This window comes from Kryptolebias marmoratus, linkage group LG20, assembly GCF_001649575.2.
Source record: "Kryptolebias marmoratus isolate JLee-2015 linkage group LG20, ASM164957v2, whole genome shotgun sequence".
NCBI lineage: Eukaryota > Metazoa > Chordata > Actinopteri > Cyprinodontiformes > Rivulidae > Kryptolebias > Kryptolebias marmoratus.
The window spans coordinates 7,872,067-7,897,304 of NC_051449.1; the positions used below are offsets into that span (position 1 = coordinate 7,872,067).

The 25,238-nt window shown below is 38.1% G+C and overlaps 1 protein-coding gene across 1 annotated transcript; it reads left to right on the forward strand.

The window, feature by feature from the left end:
- The first annotated feature begins 2,488 nt into the window (after nt 1-2,488).
- On the forward strand, nt 2,489-19,152 carry kiss1ra (KISS1 receptor a). The gene is made up of 5 exons (XM_017425930.3): nt 2,489-3,811; nt 8,473-8,597; nt 16,195-16,330; nt 16,447-16,685; nt 17,423-19,152. Exons 1-5 carry the CDS (start codon nt 3,559-3,561, stop codon nt 17,801-17,803), a joined length of 1,134 nt encoding a protein of 377 aa, XP_017281419.1. The 5' UTR covers nt 2,489-3,558; the 3' UTR covers nt 17,804-19,152.
- Nucleotides 19,153-25,238: the final 6,086 nt, after the last annotated feature.

Sequence of the window (25,238 nt, forward strand, 5' to 3'; positions counted from 1 at the left end):
TTCCTCATTTTTTGACTGTGCCTTTTGACAACCTCACTCCCACTTCCTCTTTTTATCATTCCTGCAGACAGAATCGACCGCGGTGTCTTATGGAGACCTTTAACAGGCCGTGAGTGTGGAGGGTTTTTGCAGCTCAGCTCTCAGCTCACATAAGGCTTCTTTCTGCGGGAGCTCTTGAGCTATTTCTCACTTTCACCGCAGCCCCTAAAATGTTCACTACAATAACAATGGCGGCCGCCTATAAATATGCAAATGGATAAATTAGTCAGACTTTTTGCAGAGTTTATTCAGCCAGATTCCTAGAAGTCTTAATAATGTCTGAGTAAGTCCTTGGGGGAAAGAGCAGGTAATTGTCCAGAGAGCTCGTGCCGAGCCATGACGTTTACAGCACCATCATCTTATTCTGCTCCACTGCTTATTACTTTCAACTTTGTCAATAATACAGACCCACTCTAATGCATATAACATGGATATTCATACTAAAAGAGCTTTTGCAGATTGGATGTCTTACCCTGGATATGCTGTTAATAAAATAATGTTGTTTCTGCAGTGTATTTCCTGCAACATGTCCCACTTATTGTGCGCTCTATCCAGGTGCCACGCTGGAGTGTTGCAGCAGTCAGCAGTATGCTCAGAGTATGTGTTGTGTATGACTCTCAGCTAAAACCACATCACATTTTAGCTCAATATCTGTAAATCTGACCGGGTTACAGCCATTTTTGTATTGGGTAAAGCAGTGGTGTTCAATGATTATTTCCTGACAGCTTCAGTAAAATCTCTCCTGTGGTTCATGAGATATTTTGTTTACAGACAGCCACACAAAGACAGATTTGAGTGGCAGATATTAGCTAACCTCTACACCCTCTGTAGTTTGGCTCTGAAAAAGCGCTCACATGTGTTGATACGTACTCCACCCCCCAATCCTGCGCAGGTTTCTGCCTGAAGGCTAATTAATAATTTACTGTGTGCTCAAGATTGTCCCCATCTACAAAGAAATATCTACTTTTTCTCTCTGGGCTGTGCAAGGTGGCATGCGCGCTTCTCAGTAAGATGCTTGAGACAATTATGTGTTCATCTGTCGGGACATGCTGTTCTAGTAGTGTCTACACAATCTGCAAAGCAAACAGCATTATGTGCTTTTCTTTTTTTTTCTTTTTTTTCTTTGTTTGTTTGTTTGTTTTTTGGTAAGAGTTCTGTTTGTGGGGAAATTTGTCATTTTGAGACCATGCATGTCCATATATTTTGTAGATTCTCTCTAATTTCTATCTTTGAAAAAGAAAATATTTAGCATAATCGGGTAAAACTTCTTTTGGTGGCGCATGAGAGCAGTTTTTTTGTACTGGTATTTCCAAAGACAGTAAAATGTATTTAATCCATCAGATGTTTTTTCTTCCTGCTACTCATTTAAGACACCCGGGCCGCAGTATAAGACCTCCCTCTCTTCAGCTACATCTTCCAGCTCTACACGGGGCCATCAGCCATCAAGTCATGCCCAGGAATAGTGAGATATGGTGTAATTTCCACAGCATGTTTTAAGTCTGCACCAACACCTCATCTCCAGTGGTTCTCTTTGGGAAATATCTGGGAAGGAGTCTTTTTTCAGACACCTAAACCACCTCAACTAGCTCCTCGGGATGAGGAGGATCAGTGACTTTTAGTCTGAGCCCCATCTCTGAATGACTGACCCTATTCCAAAGGGTAAGCCCAGCCATCCTTCAGAGGTAGCTCATTCCGGTCCCTACTCACGAGTCATGACTGCAGACAAGGATTGCATCACAGATTTAATAATATATCGACAGTGTCACCTTTCATCTCGGTTCTCTCCTCACAAAGATAGCCCTGCACGACGTCTACATCATACTGACACCGCCAAGACCCCATGATGTGTAACCTGCTCCACCTGAAGAAGCACCTCATTCCTAACCCAGAGTTCTACATCTTCAAGACTGATGGCAAACTTGGAGGTGCAAATTCTCATCCCACCTGCATCATATTCACCAGCTCCACTCAGTTAGACAAAAAGCACAACATTAAAAAAGAACCAACGATTCCATTTTAACATGACCCAAATGAAAACTGTCTTCCTTTGGCTTTTCCTTTTTGTTTTTTTTGGCACTTCAGTAAAGTGATGCAAACTGTCCTTTTGGTCCAACCATAAGATGTTTGGTGTTACTCGGTACAAAAATCTCGGCCATTTGCTCTTTTGTGAGATTTATAATAAATAAACCTTGATTAAAAAATAAACAAATCAAGAAAACTTATATCTGACATGAGTACCCTTTACATTTCTTAATGATGTTTTTTATGTGAATGTGTACTTTCAGAAAATGCTGCGACATTATTTTAAATTCTGTGTGGAATATTATCAAAAACACTGGTTATAGTTTTCTTTAATTTAAGATAGGGGCAATTTGTTATTAAAAGATTGATAAAGGGATAATGTTGCTAGGAGACCCATAACATCCCGAAGTCATGCAGCAGCCCACATGCATTGAGTCTAGTGTGTGTGTATGTGTGTGTGTGTACCTCCCCTCGCTAATGCGCCTGTGTATCCTTGCTCTCTATTCTATAAAGCCGCCAGCATCGCCTTCCCTCCGCTGTCTGTGATTTCTGCTGAAGCGCTAACAAAGATCAACAAAGCTCTGCTTGGAGGATGAACAATGAACGGCGCCTGAGGTTAATTCCTTTTGTTGAAGCCAAGGATTTTTGTCAGGCATAGTTTGGTCACAGTTGAAGAGCAAACCTTGACTCCTACGATGACCTGCGTCTTGTGCGTACGTCCCTGAATGATCAAGTTACTCTGTTTTTTTTAACAACAATGCAAAAACCCTGAATGGGAAAAGGCTCGGATCTCGCTGGGAAGAACATCGGTGGAACAAAAAGAGGTTTAAATAAGCTCAACCGAGGATTTTACATCTGCGACCGAGCTCACAGAAGACATTTGTCTGCATCTCAGCATAAACTCTGCTGTTTGTCTGCTTATCTCACAAGGCAGAAACTCTGCAAGCTTTAAATCTTGCAGGGCTAATATGATTGCTTCTTAGTGCGGAGATTTCATTCAGGTAGCCCTGAGAAAAAGAGGCTCTTTGTCCTCTCTGTCCCATTCAAACACAGGATGTTAGACACCAGTAGAATGAGTACTTTGATGCAGCTTTAGGAGACACTTTGTCAGTCTGTCTGATCCTCTTTTGTTGTTTTATTTATTTATTTTTTTATCTTGCAGATTTTTCTGACCGCGATTTCCAAATCCTTAATTTTTCTTTTCAAGTTTTCTTTGACACCTCTTGACGAACTTTGTCCTTGCAGTTTACAACAATCCCATGTTTCTTCTTTCTTCCAACTCTTTTTGAACACCTTTTGTCTCTTTTTGATATACATATTTTTTTCTGTATTTCATCTGTTGTTCTCTCCTCTGCTTTGCCGGAGGGCAGGCAGAGCAAGGATACTGCACACACTGCACACCCCCTAATTGCCATCTCTGCCTCTATCCTTCACTCTACCTGCTCTCCTCAGTATTTCTCTCACTTCTCTTGCGTCGATACCCACTGTTCCGACACCATGTACTCCTCCGAGGAGCCGTGGAACTCCACCGAGCTGGTTGGGCTCAACGGATCCGAAGCGAACCTCTCTCGGGGAAGGCATTCATACAATGCAGAGGAGGAAGGAAACCAGCATCCCTTTCTCACCGACGCCTGGCTGGTGCCTCTGTTCTTCTCTCTCATCATGCTGGTCGGACTGGTGGGAAACTCTCTGGTCATTTATGTCATATCCAAACACAGACAGATGCGAACAGCCACCAACTTCTACATAGGTGAGCAACAACAAGTTGGCAAGTGTGCATTTTTGATTTCTGGTAGTTTGTAAAAGAGATTTTGGATTAGACTTGAGGAAAGAGTGTGGGGTGGTAAAGGAACTCTGAATCACAGTTAGGACTATATAAAACTGCAAATAATTTATGACGAAGCAGGGAATCTTACAATTCCTTGGACCTTTATTTTCTAAATGTTTCATGTTTTGTCTGATTAATTTAATGCTTAGTTATATTAACATTAAAAATTAAGTTTCGTAAAGCTTTTACCCTCTTTATAATGTTACTTTATCTTCTCACAACACTTAAAAAAATATCCTCGCACCAAGTGATCCCAAGTGATGAAGCCTTTTTAGGTGTTACTTTGTCCAATTATGACTGCAAAAACACTATGCAAATAAGTTTTTAACACTACAGGACTGTCACATTTGTTCCAAAATCATCCACAGATTCCCCACTGGGAACAGATCAGAATTGTAGGCAGACTTCGGTGCACAGCTTTTTCTTTTTCTCCATTCATACATTTGTATTGAGTGCCGAAAATCATTTTTGTATTTTCTTGAAAAATGCATGAATATCCTTGAAGAGGATCTTTGCTACCTAATAGATAGAGAGCTAAGGGCACTGATGCAACCCTGTACTTTTGACCTGGCGAAGATCCAAGCTGAACTGAAACATCAATAAAGATTTTCTGTGGCAAGGACTAAGGTTTTTGTTCATTCTTCACTGATGCAACCCAGTACCATCACGAAACATGAGTCAGCTTGCTCTTTTTCATTTTAGTCTGAAACACATCCTTTTTTTAAGAAGAAGACTGATTTTGATGACGAAAGAGACGTTTTACACTCTGGGATGGTTCATTCATTGTCCTGTGGCTGTTATGTAATGAAACTCCTTCAGGTTTCTGAATTACTCAATTATGTTGTGCACTTTTTAACACTTTTCAGTTGTGGTGAAAAATGAAGCTTCAGAGAACAGTTCTATAGTTCAGGCAAACTCATTAATTACTCGATTTTGTACCCCTCAGAAATCAAATGTAATCCATCACACACTCAATAAAAAGTTCTCCTTCTACGAAGCCTCAACATTTTCAGTTTTTACCAACATAAATGTTACAGTTTTGATTTTTCTCTTAGGTCACGGTTGAAAATGGATTTTTGATGGATTGAATGACATTTAAAACCGTTAAGACTTCTTCAGGTTTGCAGCATTGATTTCTAACAGCAATGACTGTGTGTATCCGGAGATGACACATGTTAAAATTAGAGGAGGATTTCCAGATGTGTCCTGCATCACAAAACTACGCAGCATGTTTCTAAAACATGTGTAGAAAAAAAATTCTTATGAAACAGGCAAGCTGTTGCATTCTCAAGCCATCTCTTCTTGCTGCAATCAAACAATAACTATAACTCAGGGGTTTATTGTGGAGAATATGACTCACTTGTTTGTGTTTATTATGTTCTCTGTAGATGCTGCTCCGGCCCTTTATGATATTATAGTGATTACCAAAATGTCCAAACAAAGATTCCCTTGTGCCATAGAGCTATGCCTTCCTTAAAGCCACAAATGATTAATGTTGCTTCTGCTGAGGTTTAATGGTACATCTAGTTCAGTATAAAAACAGAATAGAAAACAAAGGGATTACATCAACCATACTCTGGTATTCAGAACACACAGATTTGAAACCTGGCTGATTGATCCGCATCCAGGAGAGCTGTGATATCAGCTGCCTCTGAGGCGCAGGGGATAAATTCACTTGATTTCAGCTCAAAGAAGGGCACACTAAATGCAGATCACAAACATATAGATGGATGCATGAAATAATAATATGTGTGTGTTTGCAGCTCTGTGATTTACTGCGGGATCTGGGCTTGTTTGTGGCGGCACACCTCATTGTGGATGTGACAAGAATTTCAGCATGAATAACATATCCCAAGGCCACAGCTTTGAAACTGTGTAATATCAAATCAAATGTAGCATTATTTGATTAGCACCTGCACCATCTGTCCAGGCTCTTCAACGTAATGGTCCAGTGACTACAATGTAATTAGATCAGCTATTAAAACAAACAGGGTATGCGTGGGGCACATTTGTCAGAGTGCTGGATAAACAAGGAAGCCAGGTTTAGATTGATCTGATATTCAATGACAGCTATGGTTTCTTTTCTCATTTTCAAGTGTTGGTTTGGCAGCGTACTCAAGTACTCCTTAAACATATTGTAAGCATCTGTGTGTGTAGGTGTAAAGTCACACTGGCAGTCTGTCAGCAGTGTTGGTCTTCGTTTGACTGAAAGCGCACCTACAGCTCATCACCATCTAATGAACACATTCTTATTCTGAAGCAATCTTCGGGTACCTGACATCAGATTCACAATAATTAGCTGAAACACACAGCACAACCTGTTGCGATGGCGCCATCATATGTTAGGCATTATTCTGAATTAGACTTCGTTAAACTGTACATATGTTGCATGTAGTGATGGGCATTTGAAACAAAAGCCCTCTTCAAAGATGTTAGTCAATACTCGATTAATTCTCGATACTCTCACCCCCAAACTAAGCAGTAACGCCATTCTGAAGGCAAAGAAATTCTACAATCTCGAGAGGAAGCAGTACTGATATAAACGTTCATTTATCCCGTTCATTTTAACGAGAGCTAATCTTGGCAACCGCGACATGATTTAGGACTATTTCCCCCCAAAATAACTGTGTCCACATTGTTGGGATGAAGGCTTGCAGTAAATAAAGTCCACTTACAACAGCTTCTACCACTGAAAATACTTTGATGGAATAAAGGCTTTGGATACAAATGCTGCAAAGTCTGTGTTTCGTATTCCTTCATTTTTACGCATCTAATGTTTGGTGGAGCTCACCAGTGACCGTAGCTTACACTTTGTAATCCTTTCAAAACAAACACTGGATTACTTCTGCTGGGAAGCCTGTTTTTTTTTTAAATAGCACCCCGTCTGGAAAAAGCACTGGGGTGATTAAGATACAGCTTTGTTTCCATTACTGCTACTTTGTGGTTCTGTGAGGAGCGTGTTACTATTAGGTGCTGGTTTAAACAACAACAAAAACAGATTCTGAGTAAGATGACAGTTGCATTCATTATTTTAATTTAATCTTTTAATGACTCTTTGAATATTCAAATGTTCATCCCTAGTTGCAGGATGATTTTTGAACAACTTATATTACATGCAGAGTTGGCTAAACTTTCAAAATTCCAAAAATGCTTTTTTAAAATAAATGTTTAACAATACATAGTTGGACCAAGAAGGTTTTGCATCTATCTTTTGGATTGGCATGAAAAAGTACCAAATATATACAGCTTTATTTGATCATACTCTACTGAGATAGAAACTAGAAAAACCTGATTTTAGTACATTGTTACACCCCAAAAATATGGATAATTTTATTATTAACCCTGATGCTAAATGTAATCACATTTCTGGTTTATTTTCCAAAATATGCTGCTGATGAAATTTAAACAGAAAATCCATGAAACCCTTTACTATACAGCTAAACTGTGCTTAATCTTTTACAATGATTAAATAATGCTCAAAGAATCTTACATTTTCAAAAACGTATATCACATCTGATTTCCCATTTTTGTAGCTAATGGTTGATTTTGTGTGCTACTAATTAGCATAATTTTTTTATGAATATGTTACTTGGTCTAATTGCCTCAGATCTGAAGATGTTTCTTAAGCGCTGAAAAGCTTTCTTTTTTTTACAGTAGCATGACTGGAATATGATAAAAGTTTAAATTATGTAAAACTAATTAAATCATACTAAAACCTGTACAGTACAACATCATGTCACTTTGAATTTCTTTCTTTCATTTTTTTGTTCTTGCTGTTTGTACAAACAGAAATCCATTGGGTTTTTCTCGTCTGTCGCTATTTGCATGACTTTGAAGTTTCATTGTTCCACTTTATCAGGCACGCCACTTGAAATCTTTTTGAAACCAACAAAAAGAGCTCTGGATTTTTGTTTTTGCTGTTTGTGTAAAGAATAAAAATGTTTTAGTCTGTAGCTTGTGGGTGTCTTTTAAAATAATAAACCACAAAATAAGTAATTGGTTGGATTAAAAATTGTGCTGCTTTCTGTCAAACTTCATATATGATCCAAAACTTGACTTTTTTACTGTTCAGTAAACTTTTGTTTCCATCCATCCATCCGTCCGTCCATCTGTCCATCCATCCATCCATCTTTATGACAAACCTATAGTGATATTTATTTAAAATAGTTGCTGCCTACAAATAACTAAATACTTTGCAAACCATAAAAGTGTTCAAAAATTATAAGAAAAAAGTAAATAAAACCCAAAACAATACATAAAAAGCAACTGGGAAAGTTTTTTTTAAATAATAATGCTTGGTACTGGACTCAGACCCACTGGTTTTACTTGTTAGTTGTGTGTATATTCACAGCAGAAACTTTCTTTTTTCTAATTTCTTATTTTTCTGATGCAACAGTCTAAACTGAGTGAGTACAGCATTTTCCTCTGTGTGCTCATTGTGATAAAAAAAAAACCCACCTTGAAAGTTACATCTGTGGACACAAAAAGAATGACTCAGTTTTGGTTCGGATGTCTGTGAGATGTGTTGGATTATTGTGCTGCAAACTCTACACCATGTTGTTTTTTCTCCTCTCCCTGTTCAGCAAACCTGGCTGCCACTGACATCATTTTCTTGGTGTGCTGCGTCCCCTTCACTGCCACACTCTACCCCCTCCCCGGATGGATCTTTGGCAACTTCATGTGTAAATTTGTTGCCTTTCTGCAGCAGGTAACATAATGACACTTTTTAAAAAAAATCTTTTACACAACCTTTTCAGACATTTTTATTGGCTCAGAATTTTGTAATACCACACAATTGCTTTGAAAAAAAAAAAGTTTAGCTATGTAAATTAGAAGGAAATGTGAGGAAAGTGCTGACCACCATGTAATAACAATATGTTTTGTTTCTGACATTTTGCCTTCTGGCTCTTGAAGCTATGTACAACCTTAAACTATGACAAGTTATTTTTCCCTCAGCAGTTCTCTAAACACATCCAGAACTGGAAGGATAATTTAAACTGAAGTATTTCGAGATGCTTGTAGACTTTGATATTTCTGAAAAAAAAACAAAAAACAGAACCATCTGCACTCAACTCTTATCCCTATGAGAAGGTGAAGAGCTGCTTTATTTCAGACAAACCTGCAGGTTTCTCTGCCTCCACGTGGCATGCTGCTGCCACAACCCAGAACTTTTGATTGCTTTATACTTACTAAACATTTGATAGCAGAGATTATCATTTTTACATGCTAACTACACACAGCAAATAATGTGCCAATATAAATAATGTAAAGTTTTGTATTCATAACAATTTGTTTCACATTATTCATTTAATTTGTAACCATCTTTACTTTTCACTCACTGCATTTTTTTTAAAAACTTTTTTCCACTTTTAAAAAAATATTCTGAGCTCTAGTTCAACTTTGCAGTTGCCGAAAGCAAGAGGCAGAAGTCCTGTCCTACTTGAAGCCTTCCTGCGGATAGGTAGTACTCATTTAACGTATCTGTCTACCTGACTGTCGTTTTTATTTATTTATTTTTTGGATGAGGATATAATGACCGCAATTCTCCTGGAGCCCCACGGAGCTCAAAATCTGTCTCCATTAAATGGAGGCAGATGTTGGCAATGTTGGCCTCACAAATAAAGTATTACCTATGGAGACTAATACTGCTGCCGATAAAAAGAAAAAACCTATCAGGGAAGTGCTGCACCTAAATGGGTCTGCTGTAAATGTTGATTTATTGCCCGCAGATGACAATGCCATCTTAAAATGAGAGGTTTTAGCAAGTCTAAGTGCATATGGGAAGGCCGATATGGGAGCTTCTGAAAAAGGCTGAGATTCGATGCAAGAGTTCACTCCAAGTGCTTCGATGATACCTTTTAAGCAGTGGGAATCTGTCATGGCAGAAACAGCATTTCGTCCCCATCTACCAAAGCTCAAAGTCCTCATTGCTGCAGACCCAGGTTTGAGTCCCAATCAGAGGCTCTTCACTGTATGTCATTCCCTTCTCTTTGCCTTCATTTTCCATCATTCTGTCAGTTGAATAAAAGCCATTACAGCCTGAAAAAAGAAAGTAATGGCATCTTTGCAATCTGCCATTACCACCCACAGTGTGAAGGAATAGCGTATAGTTTCAGCTACCAAGTTAAATCAGTGGCTTTCCAGATGAAATCTTCCTGTAAGGGCTTATGGAACAGCTTTGTAATTTTTGAGCGCAACTTTGATTTGAACAATACACAATTCGAGGTCTGAAGGTATAAGATTGCTTTGTTTGAAAACAATCAATTTATCATCGCCCACAATGGAAAGCAAAGGCAGAGCAATAACATTTTTCCCCATGTATTTGTGCGTGTTTGTTTGTCTTTACAGTAAGCAAAATATTTTATGAAACACTGAACAGATTTTAATGAATCTTTCAGAAAGTAGCCACTGGATGGAGACGATAAAGCTACACCATTTCCTAGAGCCATAAATTAGTAAATTCTCATCCGACAATAGAAGCTAAATTTGGACTTATACTAAGAAAAATCAAGAACTGATTTTATTTATTTTTTTTAGTGTACTTGGTTTAACAAAAGAAGCCTGTCAATTCATTTTGTTTGTGTGTGTGAAGTTAAAAGTGCTAATCACTGAACACAATGGTATAACGGAAAAAAGAGACAAGTTTGTTTGACTCAACAAAGAAACATTTTACTTTTAAATAAAGCAAGAGCCAAATGATAATTTAGTGAATAAGAATACAACTTTAGGAAGTCAGTCTGAAATGTAGACTAACAGAAGTAGACAGAGACGATAAAACATTTTTCATTTGAAGAAGACGTGGTCTTATCTGTTGATTTTGTGACCCGTGACTTTGATTAACTGATGAGTCCAAGCTTCGGCTCTCTCGTTTGGACAAAGCTGACATTTCTCAAACAGGCCACTCAGACACAGTCTGCCTTTTTCTTTTTACACAACCATCGTACTTGCTCTTTCTCCTCCAAAACCTGGAAATTCTTTAATGAGTTTTTCTGCCAGGAGTCCTATCATCATTTAGTAATGAATGGAGACGAGATTAGAGTGTGCAGCTATTATGAAGAGACAAGAGACCTTTTTCAAGGACGTAGAGGCTAATAGCTTGAGCATTGTCTCTGTATTTCCACATTTCAGTAAAGAAATAAGCAAGGTACACTGAAGTGTTCTGTTAAAACAACATGAGAGTTCATAACAGCTGTTGTGCCGTGTTACATAAATAATGTATAGCACACCAAAATATGACTAATAGGATTATTAGATCAATAAGAATGATATTACAATAATTTGTTTATTTACTCATGTAGTTTTAAGTGATTCTGTTAATATGAAAGACAAGATGTTATTAGTCAGCATATAGCACGACTGTCACATATACATAACAGCCTCAGTGGTTTTTCTTTCTAGGAATACACCATTAATATCAGATTAAAATTGCTTTAAAACATTCAAATGAAAACACAAGTAAGAGATACAATGACAACTTAACCTTATTATTTTTATTTTTATTATTTTTGGGCTTTAAAATTTTCTAATATTTAATTAAAAGCCTAGTATTTCTTGAAGGAATGCATATCGCCCGCAGCCTTTAATACAGGAGTTTTCTACAAATGAGAACTGACTTGAGCTGTAGTCAAACCATAAAAATAACATTATTCACAATTTAATGCTTAAAATATTCGTTGCAGATGACTCACAGCTACTACCATAGCAAACTTTGATCAGTATCTGTAAAACTGACTTGATTTGTATTGTCTAATGCCAGTTTGCTGTGGTGGCCATCTTAAATTGGATTGACTCCAGTGGTTAAGGAGATATTTTGCTAACAAACAGACACACACACACACACACACAGGCAAAACCATTATTGCTTGCCTTTTGCCTTTTGGTGGCAGGTGATAATCAAAGTAACAAAAAGATATCTTAAAAACTGTGCATTCTTTCTTAAACACAACACATTTTTCTCTTGAGTTTCAAATGGTATCACTCATACAACTTTACTCCCACATTCTCCAGGCTGGGTCTTTAATCAGTGGCAGGAGACTGAAACTATATTCAATTAATCAGCGGGTAAGTGAACAGATGTTCTGTCAATGACGGAGAGTGGCGCTGACAAACTATTTAAAGGTGAAGTGATGACCAGGATGGATAACTGGAGGAAGATTGGAGTAACGAGCCACATGTGTTCAGAGCAATCAGCCCATACTGCCAGAAAGCCACGCCTTGACTCCCTGCAAGAAAAGAGGCCATCAGGAGAGAGGCAGAAGAGAAACAGCAGGAGAGGAAGAGTGGAAACAAGAGCAATGGAGGGTGGAAACTGACTAATCGAAGCAGCTCCCCCTCCTCGAGATGAGCCTGCAGGGGGAACTAAACTTGCCAGGACAGGTGTTGGATAAAACTTTCAAATCAAAAGGTGATCAAGGATAAAGGCAAAGAGCATCCAAGGATATTCTTCTGGCACATTTCCCTCCCAATCAACAAGGTTTAAAAAGCCTCTCCCAAGACTTTGATCATCAGTGATGTGGACAAGTGGAGGGTGATAAGAAAGCTGGATCAGGTTGCTGAACCTGGTTGGCGTGTTAAAAGTTATTAGTTGGAAGGGAACCCCATGTAGAAAGTCAGTGCCTTGAGCGTCAATGGCATGGCGTAGAAAAGATGAAACAGAAAAAGAAAAGTCTTTGTTTATTGAATGCAGTCATTTAAACATGTTCATACACAGTTCTGAGCACCAGAACCAGCTCATCCATCCATCCATCTATTTTCTGCTGCTTACCCATGGTTGGGTTGTAGAGGCTACATGTTTAGGAGGGAAACCCTCCACACACCACCACCATTTAGTCTCTCCCAAACTCAATCATCTAGCCAACAAGTCAACATCAGTATAGATAACTGCCTACTGTTGGATATGTATCCAAGAGTAAGAGTAACCTAATACTAAAGATGAATTTGTTGATGAGATAAAACAATGAATTTACTGACATGACCAGACTGTAGTATCACTTAGACTGGCTAAAAGAAGTCTCATTCAAAGCACAGGCCTTATGAGAGGCCCAAGAAGGATCACAGGAAGCCCAAACTGACCAGCTAAGTCCCAATCCAAAAGCTTTGCCTCTGCACACAGATCTGGATAGAAAAAGATGAACAGTTAAATGCTTCTTTAGTGGTTTGGCTCACCAGCATATCAACTCATATCAGTGAGTTGGACTGTCAAACTAAAGATTGGACTGGGGTCTGACGTAAATGACTGTTGGACCGCTAGAGCTGCAGGTGTCCACTTATAGCCACAGTCACTGCTGGCAAGTCACGTCTAAACACAAAGAATTGGAGACCAAGAAGTTGGAGGCAGATATAAAAACATCAGTAAACCAAAGGAATGGGGGCCAAAACTTTGCACGTTTTGTTTTCAAGTGGAACCTTTTTTGTTCTTTTTCTCCCATTTACAGAGGAGGCAAGCAGTTGCTTTTCAAGGTTTATTTAATACATATCTTAAACACCCAGATATTAAATGGGTGAAAAGATGATGTAGACTTTCCATGGCCATAGAACATTTTGATCATCACCACATTGTTAAAGTTGTCTGTCTCATTTAACTATTGTGATGGACAAAGTAAAATGTAATTGTTGGTATTTCTTCTAAAAACAAAAGACAATAAATACTAGCAGTGAGTAGGAGTAGATGCATTAAGCTAACTGTTATTCAAATTTGACTTTCAGTCATTCATAGCCGCTGATTTTTAACATTTGCTGGAATTTACATGAAGAGAATATACTAAAGAAAATCCCAGGTTTCAACTAATGTTTTAGAGAAGAAACTTTCATGACAGAAGTGCATTTCTGGTTCTCGTCAATTAATTCCAACTAATTTGTTAAAATAAAAAATAAAAAACTGAAAATGTTATTGTTTTTAAATAAAATTCAGATAAGACAAAAAAGCAGTGAGCATATTAAAGAAGGTTGTAATGCAGCAAGGGTCCTAAATTTCTTCAGCAGCCTCAGTACTGAACTTATTATGAACCCTTTCAGTCTTCTTCATCATCCTCTTCTTTGAAATCCTGATGTGGTACTCCAGATCTCAGGGTAATGGGGGTTGGCTTCATAGCCGCAGATAAAACAAAAAAACAGAAAAGTAGATGGAATTACAGACAAAAGGTGGGCAAGACATAGACGGAACATACAATCCAGCTGCAGCTCTACTGTAGAAAATGTTAAAATTATAATAAAGCACGATGGCTGTGAGAAATGTGCAGAAGCTTGAAAGACATGTCTGAGAGTGTGCACTATAAAGTTTCTTTTTCAAGGTCTGAAAACTCATCACCTGCACACACATTTGGACTTTATTTAGCATCCTTTTGAAGCCTTATTGAAGTTCATTAATAATGAAATTGGCTGATTTGTTTGTATGCAAATGAAAAACATTTATCACAAATGCAGACTCCCCGCGCTTCCCGTCTCTCTTTGAATGGGCTCTCCCTTGAAGTTCTTCCCCTCTTTCTTTATCACACAAGTTGTTATTCCAATTAAAAGAGTACAGCCTCATTAACCCCAAAAACATCAAGCAAATTCAAGGGAAAAGCCAGAGAAAGTACCACAGTTGCTTCAACCTCTGCTTCCCAAAACAGGAACTATGTGGGTATAAACCTATGTATACTGCAAAACCTGTGGGAAGTAGGTGTATTGTTATCTGACAACAATTTGCTTTTTATTAGCTTTAATATCTTACCTTCATTAAAACTTTGTTCTGGATGTCATTTATGGATATGGAATATTATCTGTTGCTCTGATGGGTAAAGTCACCAGACAATATGAATCATCAATACCTGGAGTGTTTGTATAAGTGTCTTTGTTGCTTCAAAAAACAGCACTAAATAACGAAGTATAATATGCAGCTGTGTGACATTGGGTTCATTCTTTTTTAGTCAGCCTGGCGATGACCTGGGTAGAAATGATGATGAATGTCCAGGGAGGAGTTTCCCTCTGAAATGGAGTGTAAAGCTTTTGGCAGTGGCTTAAAGTGTCAGCTTAAATCAGGGTTGACCTGTCGGCAAAGTCTAACATTATTAGCATCTGAAAACATAAATGTGCAACAGAGTCATAAAAAATACCCCAAATCAACACAGAGCATGTCATTTATCACATTCAGCTGATTCACCGACTTTATTCATCACATTTGGACATTGGCAATAAAACAACTTTGCTTTTTTTGCATCAGTTATGTGGAGAAAATGAACATAAGCTGGTTCTGCTTCATACTTTAGCTTGAAATAAGAGTGCAAACTCCACCTACCTGGCAACCAGCTTTCTCAGCCGGGCTGCAAATGGTGCGCAGCCACTTTTTTCTGTAGTGGAAAGTTGCATCATTCCTAGCTGCAGCTTACATGAAATTTTATTTACAGTTTTAACTAAAAACACATGTTATTAAACGCTACAGTTTCTGGAGAATCAGCAGTGGGACTGCTGAAACTGCCTGCCCTTTGTCTCTTGCAAATTACTGAGAAGTTGAAGCTATTAAAGTGGGTGTGTAAACAGCAGAGAAGTGAGAGGGTTGCTGACCAAATGTCCATCAGCTGTGAGTTCAGGTTGCCATGGGGATGTTAGATGCAGCCCTTCATCAGACTGAAACTGGAAATGCTGCTCGTCAAAAACACTGTTTTGTAGCTATGGCACCATAAGGCATTCCCACACACACATCGGTGTCACAAATGTTTACAAAACGTTGCATCTGGTTTTCAGCGAACTACTCGCTGTCATTGTCTAACAGAGTCTATAAAGCAGCTGGGTGTTTTTGTGTTATTTTAAGGGATTCTGGTGCAAAACGTGTCAGTCTGATCAGAAAGAGGCATTCATTGCATGAAAGAACATAAATTTTCCATGTTTTGACATGATAAATGATGCCTGTTGAGCTGTGTGGGCACTGTGACAGATTAAAGAAAAACTTTTTCCTCATTAATGTTTCAGCTTCCTCCACTCTAAGTCTGAAAACCCATTTATTTCTGTTGGAATTTCCCCCACCCTCCATGAATCATTGATTGTTTTAAAAATGGTGCAAATCATGTCCAGTAAAAGCTGGGACAAGATGGTCATTGTGACATTTGAAACATGCTTTTATGCTGAATAATGTGAGACTAGTTAATAGACAAAATAGAGGAAAAATAAAATTAATAATGAAGTTGACAGCAACATATCGAACGGCACCTGCACAGCAATAATACAACCAGATTCTTCAAGCACATCACAGCACTACCAATCTGCTTCACGTATTTAAGGAGCTTTGTGTATATTGTATGAACATGTTTTCTTGTCTCTGTTTTTGTCAGGTGACGGTGCAAGCCACATGTATCACCCTGACTGCAATGAGCGGGGACCGCTGTTACGTCACAGTCTACCCTCTCAAATCCCTCCGCCACCGCACCCCAAAAGTAGCCATGATTGTCAGCGTCTGCATTTGGATTGGTATGTTCTATGATCCCCAACACAATCAACACAAAGAAACTAAATAACCAAAACCAGTTATATATAAAATGGGTAAAAGATGCATGGTTTAAAACTAACACATGTGTCCTGCCCAGGTTCCTTCATACTGTCCACCCCAATTTTAATGTACCAGCGTATAGAGGAGGGCTACTGGTACGGGCCGAGACAATACTGCATGGAGAGATTTCCCTCTAAGACACACGAGAGAGCTTTCATCCTGTACCAGTTTATCGCTGCCTACCTGCTGCCTGTGCTCACCATCTCTTTCTGCTACTCTCTGATGGTGAAACGAGTAGGCCAGCCCACAGTGGAACCTGTAGACAACAACTATCAGGTATGAACAATTTTTCTTTTATTCTGTACTTAATTGACAGATATGAGTGCATGCCAGTGCTACTAACTAATGGGCAACAAAAATAGTCAAGTTTCCTTTAAAAAGTTTATCAAGTTTTTTCATTTTGGCTTGCTTTGTTTAACTGTTTAACAATTATATGTACAGAAAAGCGCAAGAAGAAAAGATATTTATTTTTTTTTACTACAGGGTGATTATTGCTTCTTCATTGATTTTATAACTCAATCTATGTTCTCTCTGTAAAATGCATACGTTCAATGAAAAAACTGAAAGAAAAACATAATTAAAGTAGCGTTAAAAAAATCAAAAAATCATATAAAAAGAAAGTTTACATTAAAAAGCAACTTCAGTACAAAGATATACTTTTAACTTTTTGACTTTTGTTTCACCATCCTCAATTTTCTTCTTTATTTCTGTAAATTAAATGCAAAAATAGGGGAAAAAAAGTTCAAAACTTCAAACAAACACATAAATGACCAAAAAGTTAATGCAAACATGTTTTAGGAATTTTTAAATAGATTTGTTTAGGAATTTCTATGGGGAAAAAAGGAACAAAAATAAAAAAAATAAAATACTGAGCATGCATTCAGTCATTTTCAGACTCTAACTTAAAGATATTGCAACAATATAAACAAGTGTTTGGTATTTATAGAAAAAAAAAAGGAGCAATTTCTGTTGAGATAAAATTTAAGAGTTCACTATTTCTGATTTTTCTTCAGGTCAACCTTTTGTCTGAGAGAACAATCAGTATCAGGAGCAAAGTCTCCAAGATGGTTGTAGTCATCGTTCTCCTCTTTGCCATCTGCTGGGGTCCCATCCAGATCTTCGTCCTTTTCCAGTCTTTCCATCCAAACTACCAACCCAACTATGCAACATACAAGATCAAGACGTGGGCCAACTGCATGTCGTACGCCAACTCCTCGGTCAACCCTATAGTTTATGGCTTCATGGGAGCCAGTTTTCAGAAGTCCTTCAGGAAAACTTTCCCGTTCCTGTTCAAGCACAAGGTCAGAGATAGCAGCATGGCTTCGAGGACTGCCAACGCTGAGATCAAGTTTGTTGCTGCAGAGGAAGGCAACAATAACAACAGCGTGAACTGACTCTGACCATTATTGAAACAAAGAGCGAGGTTACTGCCTTAGAAATGCTGAGAACATCACAGTGATGATGGATGCTGGCCAAAGGTTTATTTGACTATTTGTCCAATCTTAAAGCCAAACACTGTGTTCCACTTGAAAAAAGAAAAATGGTGGTTCTTTGACAAAAGCAGAAGCTTTTCTGGGTTGTCATGAAGCGCCTGAGGACTGTTGGAAAAATTCATTTCAACACCTTGCAGGGTGGAGCTTTACAGCTAATGTATATGTGCTGGGGATATCTGATGAAATGATATACTAGGACAAGCAGCTGGAGCTGCTATAACAGTGGAACTATCACAGCGATCATGTGTTTACCTTATATCACTGTCAGGCACTGTAAAAGTGCACCACTTGCTTTAAATCTGTGCATCACAATAGCTGTGACACTAGGTCCTCTTTTTAAAATATACATTAGCTCCCAGTACTGTGACTTTTAACATCAGAACTGAAGTCTTTGTCCTGTGAGGAAATGATTACAGACATGTATGTGTCATCTAACGGAGTCAAACATTTCACTCTGTAAGCAGCCTGAAGCAACATATTTCTCCTTTTAATCTCAATGTGTCTTTGGGTCATGTAATACCACAACATTTAGGCATAATGTGACTTGTAATTTCATTTTGCTTTAGCTCTGTTACAGTTTCTGTTTCCATCTAAAAAGGGTGGGATCATTCCAAGAAAAGTATAAGAGATTCAACATCTGTTCCTTAAGCAGCAGGAAAATGTTTTTCTGCATATTAGGATGTCTGGGTTTCTCTCCTGGACCTGTTTTTCTGAGACCTGATCTCCAATAAGCAGAAGAAAATGGACAGATAGATTTTTTTTTATAGTTTGAATGCCAAAAAAAGAGAATACTTTAGCGTTCAGATGGTTCCACCTGCACGCAGTCATAAAAAGTTTAGCCTTCCCATCTCCATAAATGTTCTGTAGCTCAAACATGCGTGGCTGAATCACCCCAACATTAGATTTGGTTGGAGCATAGTTTAGCTGAATGTGAGTAAAAACACAGGTGGGTGGAGTTGAAGGTTGAGCTATTTATTAGCACACAGGAGTAAATTAAAAAAAAGGTAAAAATTCACATTCAAACTATTTTAAGTCTATAAATGGCTTTTGAAAGCAAAGATTTTTCTAAATGTACAATGTACAAGAACAAATATGATGTTTTGCTTTATAGAAAAACAAATATGTTGGTGTTTTACTGATGGAGTTTTCATTAAAAACCTGCTGCTTCTACAATTTGTGCTTGTTTATTTACTACCTGGTTGTAGCTTTGTATCTGTGGTACATTATTGTTAAATTGTAATAAACTTGTAATAAACATGAATTTCTTTGGGTTTCTAAGTTCATATTTGTTATCTATCACTGCATTACATCAATATATATAACTTTGCAATCCAACTGCTTCTGCATACTTTATTTTAGCTTTTCATACATTAAAACATTCAGCTCATTCAGGAGGTGGATGCTATGATATATATATATATATATATATATATATATACATATACTTTTCAAAATGTAGTGTCTGTCTCTAAGCATTCTCCCACTGAAATCCAATGAGATCTCCTCAATTCGTTCAAAAAAAAAAGAAATTTGCTTCAACAAACCTGTTCTACTTTTGTTTCCTTACGCTACTTTTAGCTAGTGTTTTGCTTCTATTGGCTTTAACAACACACTTTCAGCTTTGTCAGTAAGTTTCAGCTTCGTCATTCAGCACTCGGCGTTCACACTTTCTGTAGTATTTGTATCAATTTGTTGTTGACAGAAGAAGAACCAATGACCACAGTGTATTTGGTACTGATCTCAGAATTAATGAAGCCATCACATCTTAAACCACGGCCTTCAACTAGGTTTAGGTGTGTTTAATATATCAGTAGTTTCACGTGAATCCTCCAAAACTGTTTGGAGGATGGAGACAAAGGGGTACCGGCTAGAGCAAGTCCATCAAGATCCCATCTCCTTTTATTTAGCCCAGGAGAACACTCTCACCCAAGGAAGGCCCAGCCCAGGAAGATCATGCCTCGGTGCGTGTCCCTTACCCAAATGGATTTGTAAAGGCAGGGTACAGAAGCAGATTTGTGTTTTTAGGTAAGATGTTCAAGTAGACTGATCAGTTTGCTCGTTTATGTCAAACATGTTTCAATATCAGCTTAAAAAACAGTAGCACAAGCTTGTAAGTTTTTAATGTCTGTCAGAACGGTGGTGCTTGGAGGGCTTAATATATTAATATTGTCGCAGGTGGTGCTCATTATGAAAAGTTTGAGAAGCACTGATCTATCCAGACAGCCTGAGACAGTTGAGACAACCCGTATGGCCTGCGTGTTGTCATGAGAGCCCAGTTTTACAAAGAGCTTGTTCAGATAGCAGCTGTCTGGTCCTTAGAAAAATAGTGTGTCATTATAAACCCACTGAGCCTCCTCCCGCTCCATCTACCACAGACTGGATGGAGTCCTTTCTATTCATCCCACACAGTGACATTCCAAATTAAGAACTTCAATTATAGCCCTTAGAAAATCCGCTAATGCAGTTTTCATTAGAATTGTAGATACAGTATTGCTCGCTGCCATCAGGGCGCCGATGACATCAAAGAGTTTTTAAAGGAAAGTGCTTTGGGTTGCCAAAATTAGTCGCGGACAGATGATAAAAAGCCGTCAAAGGTCATCATTTCTAAACTAAATATATATATAAATATATTTAAAATAAACATTAGGGAATGTTCTGTTGAACTACAGACGATGTGACCTGTCTTATTCAGTAGTAAGACACTAATTATAAGTACTCCAGAGTAGTTTAGGCAAAAAAGTTCAAGTGTTTTTCAGGCATTTTATCTTTTATTTGATTTATTCAATTTAGACACGATAAGAAGGACACTGAAAAGACAATTTTATATTAAAAATAGGCTGTGAAAGTGAATGGTATTATAATTAGAAAAATCGTGGGGCCTTTTTGACTGAAAGCTGATGTAAAACATGTCCTAAAATGATTAATTTGATGCAAATGAACACACATTGCTTTTAAATGTTGCTAATTGGGCTTGTTTTATGAGAGGGATGGAAGTAACAACACACTAAATTATAAAAGTAAGGGTAATAAAAATGCTAATTTAAAAAAAAGTGAAGGGGAAGTGCAATTTTATTGAAAACAGTGAGATCAATTATCAGCTAATTTGATGATTTAAAATCAATTTGATGAAAGGAAATTTCTGATAAAACAAAATCACAGCTGTTTCATTTCCCTAAGTGTTGCATTCATTATTTGATATTAGCAAGATAAATAAGCCATTTAATATTTAGGGAAAGTAACAAAAACAGTTTTAAAGTAATGCAAAAAACTACAAACTGATAGCAGAAATGATGAACTGATGAAAAATGCCAAATTTTCAGTTTTTTGACAAACTCTACTGAGATTTTATTTAAAACGGATCAGATAATAATTTAGAATTCACATTGGCCAATTAACAACAAACAAATAAAATATGACAAGAAAGGATGAGGACATAATGTCACCACTTCACCTTCTGTTTGAGCGCGTTTGGGGAGTTTCAGGATGGAAATAACACAAAGTGTTGTTATCAGGAGGAGACAGAGTTAGACTCACTTGGGGAAACACTTGAGTCACAAAGCAGCAAATCAATTTGAAAAGAACTGGGAAAATGGGACGTCTTGGAGAAAACTAATGATCTGTAGCAGCTTTCCTTGGCATTAGTGAATTTCCCGTGGGGGGGAAAAAAAGGGCGCATGTGTTTCAGATCTGTATATGAAAACAGAAGCATAACCACTGCTCAGACTTCAACAGAAACTCAAGTGGTTGACACCGACGCTACTGCTCTGGCCCTTAAAACCTCATCAAATGATCTGTGGGACCCTCGAGGCGGGGCTCCTTATGGAACAACCGGCCTCAGTTGAAAGATTAGTCATCTTATGGCGATATAAAAAGTAACGAGGTCGAGTTTTTATGTTGGATGCAGGAGGTTTTCTTTTTGTTATGTGAAAATATAAACTGCCTCATTTAGGAGTATAAAAGGAGAACTATTATTCTGGTTGGTTTTTTATGAAAAAAATCCAACAATATAACGCTGTTATGAAATGAAAATTGCAGGTTTTAATACTTATTACCATTTTTTTCGTTTGTTTCATCTAACCTATAGACCACACTAAACTGTCAGCCGAAGGTTACAGGGGGAAATAATTGTCAGCTGTGGAAAAGGCAAAGGCGGTCAAACACAAAGAGGCCTTTTTAACAGCAAGGAGAACTGTCTCACGTCACAGCACAAGCAGGAAACCACACCAACACCGCCGCCATGCCCGTGGGACCACGTCTCAGTGTGTGTGTGTGTGTGTGTGTGTGTGTGTGTGTGTGTGTGTTCAAGAAAAAAGTAGAAAAAGGTGGAAAGTTAGGAGAAGCTGGAAAAAGGGTGATAATAATAATAATAATCAGATAAATTGCATTTTCTGTATGACTTTGCTAAAATTTGCTAAAGAAGCTGAAACTGAACTGTTAAAACTAAAAGGAGCAAAATGCTGAATCAGCATTCACACCATTATATCACACCTATTGCTAAGTTTCTTACCAATTAAGTGCACATTCATGCTGTGCAATGTATTGCCCTAAAGCTGAAGTGACACACTCGCTCACACACATTAAAACTCATTTTTGCATACCTGTAAACATCTAGCTGTGAAAATAAACGATTTTTGGTTCCATTTTGTTTTGGCAATTGCAATGTAAAGATAAACTCTATCATTAGTTTGACACTGCTTTTCATTTAAATGTAGAAAATGCAAATGAAAAAAAAAAAGATGCAGAATGAGGAATTCAAAACAATTTTTCTTAATTACATCTGAATTGCATAAGAGCTACGCTGTGTGCCGTGCCTCACCAGGTATTTCCTTTCTGAGTCTGATGAGCACTGAGTCCCTTATTGTTATGCTGCCTCAGTTTTATGTCTCAGGTTCTGATTGCATCAGAACGGATCTCAGCAGCCAACCATCACTGTATGACTTTAGATCTTACATTCTTATCCCACTGAGCTGCAACAATTGCTCTTAAATAAAGTTTCTGTATAACGTTTTTTCTTTCAAAGCTCTAAACAACTAAGTGACAATGAAAGAAATAATTTATAAAAAAACAGCAATTGATATTTCAATTATTTTCTGGGAGTTTAGAGAACGGTTATTTCTTTACAAACAATGTAACAGCTGCAAACACAACAGTGAACCTATTATATTCATCCGTCCATCAATTTTCTGCTGCTTATCCGTGGTCGGGTCACAGAAGCAACAGGTTTAGGAGGGAAAGCCAGATATCTCCCTCTCCAGGGAATCCCACGGTGTTTCCAGGACAGAGAGGATACATAACCCCTCCAGCGAGTTCTGGGTCTGCGATGTGGTCTTCTCCCAGTAGGATGTACCTAGAAAACCATCCAGAAGGCATCCTAATTAGAAGCCCAAAGCACTTCAGCTGACTCCTTTAAGGCTTGAGAAGGAAGCTCATTACAGCCGCTTGCATTCGGGATCTTATTCTTTCCGTCATGATCCATACCTGGTGGCCATAGGTGAGGGTTGGATTGTAGGCATGGCAGTAAATCACGAGCCTCGCCTTTCAGCTCAACTCCTCTGAGCATCTCCATCCTACCATCACGTAAGACTCCCAGGTACTTAAGCTCCTGTGCTTAAGAAAGAGTGTCACCTATTATTTTACACACTGTAATGCTTCGATAAAAAACACATTTCAGATCATTTAAAATAATCTGACCAATGCAAAGATGTTTTTTTTTTTTTGACAGGAGAGTTTAAGTCGTTTTTTGGGGGGGTTGCCAGTGCAAATTTAGAGAAAAGCATCTGGAATCTAATTCAGACAAGTCACAAATCCATCCGGTTGAAGGAAAGTAATTTTGTGCCGCTCCTAAAACAGTTTCATGATTTCATTAGGAAGAAAACGGGAATATTATGAAAATCAAAATAAGCAGAATGCAGAGATTCGAGAGAATTCAAACTAAATCTGATTCAAATTATTTCAGCATTGGAAGTGTTTTCTGGCAGCAACACATTATAACTGTGACAAATGCACCTTAATCTCCTGATTCTGTGGCACTACGATTTGTCACAAGCTCTGCAGGAAATGAGCAGAGAGGAGGAGGAACTTGTGCAGTCGAACTTCTGTTGGTTATGTTGAGGATTCAAAGCCTTCTGACAAAGTTTGGTGTTTGGAAAGTGAAAACGGCAGCAGTTCTAGTTTTTAAAAAGGATTTTTGTTTAAATTTAATGACAAATTATGCCCGGAATGATACTTTAAAAAGACAGTTTAGTCATTTTTGAAGAAATGTTCTGTAAAATTGTCATCAACGGTACCTTATCAGCCATGATGGCAGTCATAGAGCATTTAGTATGGAGGAAGAGGCAAAAGTCTTCATCCTGGCTTGGTTAATCTTGTTTTTCAGGCGTTTAAAACAAATCTTTCACAAAAGGACACCAGTCTTCCACCAATGTGAAAGAATGCTACTTTAACTAACATTAAACCTCCACACGCTTGCATCACACCCTTTGTTTAGTTTGTCACTGTTTTCTCAACTGAGGCAATGTCCGTGTTACTACGGATACTACAAATGTACGCATGTGGGCCGAGCATAGAGAGACTGTGTGCATATGATTAGGATGGTAATAAACGGTGTCAGTCCAGAAAACAGAAACAAACGGCATCATGCAAACGTGTAGCGTCCTTTCACACCAGCATGATATTTCTGAAAAATAGCTGTTTCATAAGGTTGAAAAGCAATAAACAAAACTTGTTTGGCTAACTTTGTTAACTTCCCTTGGACGAAAACTTAAATGACTAGACTATGGCCTTAATGCAGTACCATTGAGGGTGTTTGCCTGTTTCCTTCCAGATGCGTTTTCTAGTGATTTGTTGTTTACACTGATGGGAGACACCATGCACAACCATCATTGTTAACACTTTTATATGTTTACTGATGCCTCTTCTATGCCAAGACTTAGTAAAGCTTTTTAAGAGGCAACAACTCAAAGAAAAAGTAGAATATTTGCCGCACCGACTTAACAACCTCTCCGACCATGTTTGTGTGGCGACGTTTGTACAACCTGCAGAAATGGGCTTCGTATATGAGTCTCAAAGTGTTCATGTGAAGTTACTGTCCTCCCTCCCTCCCTTTCATCAAAGGTAAATTAGCCTATTACACGACAGAGACACCAGGTGTTATGCAGTTCTACATATTTGGAGATAGTCACAGTGTGAGGATCTGGGTTTGGCTCCGCCTTGTGGGCAGAGCCACTAATCATTCTTCCACAGGTGTTCCAGTTTCCCACTGATTAGACCAGCCAGTACTTAAGCAGCAGGCGGGGATCAGATCTTCGCTGGAGCATCGAACCTTCTGGGTTAGATT

Bases quoted from the DNA above. Each gene is read 5' to 3' on its own strand.
- kiss1ra (XM_017425930.3), top strand. From the start codon at position 3,559: ATGTACTCCTCCGAGGAGCCGTGGAACTCCACCGAGCTGGTTGGGCTC. The intron at 3,812-8,472 runs GTGAGCAACAAC...CTCCCTGTTCAG, and splicing joins AGCCACCAACTTCTACATAG to CAAACCTGGCTGCCACTGAC. The intron at 16,686-17,422 runs GTATGAACAATT...ATTTTTCTTCAG, and splicing joins CTGTAGACAACAACTATCAG to GTCAACCTTTTGTCTGAGAG.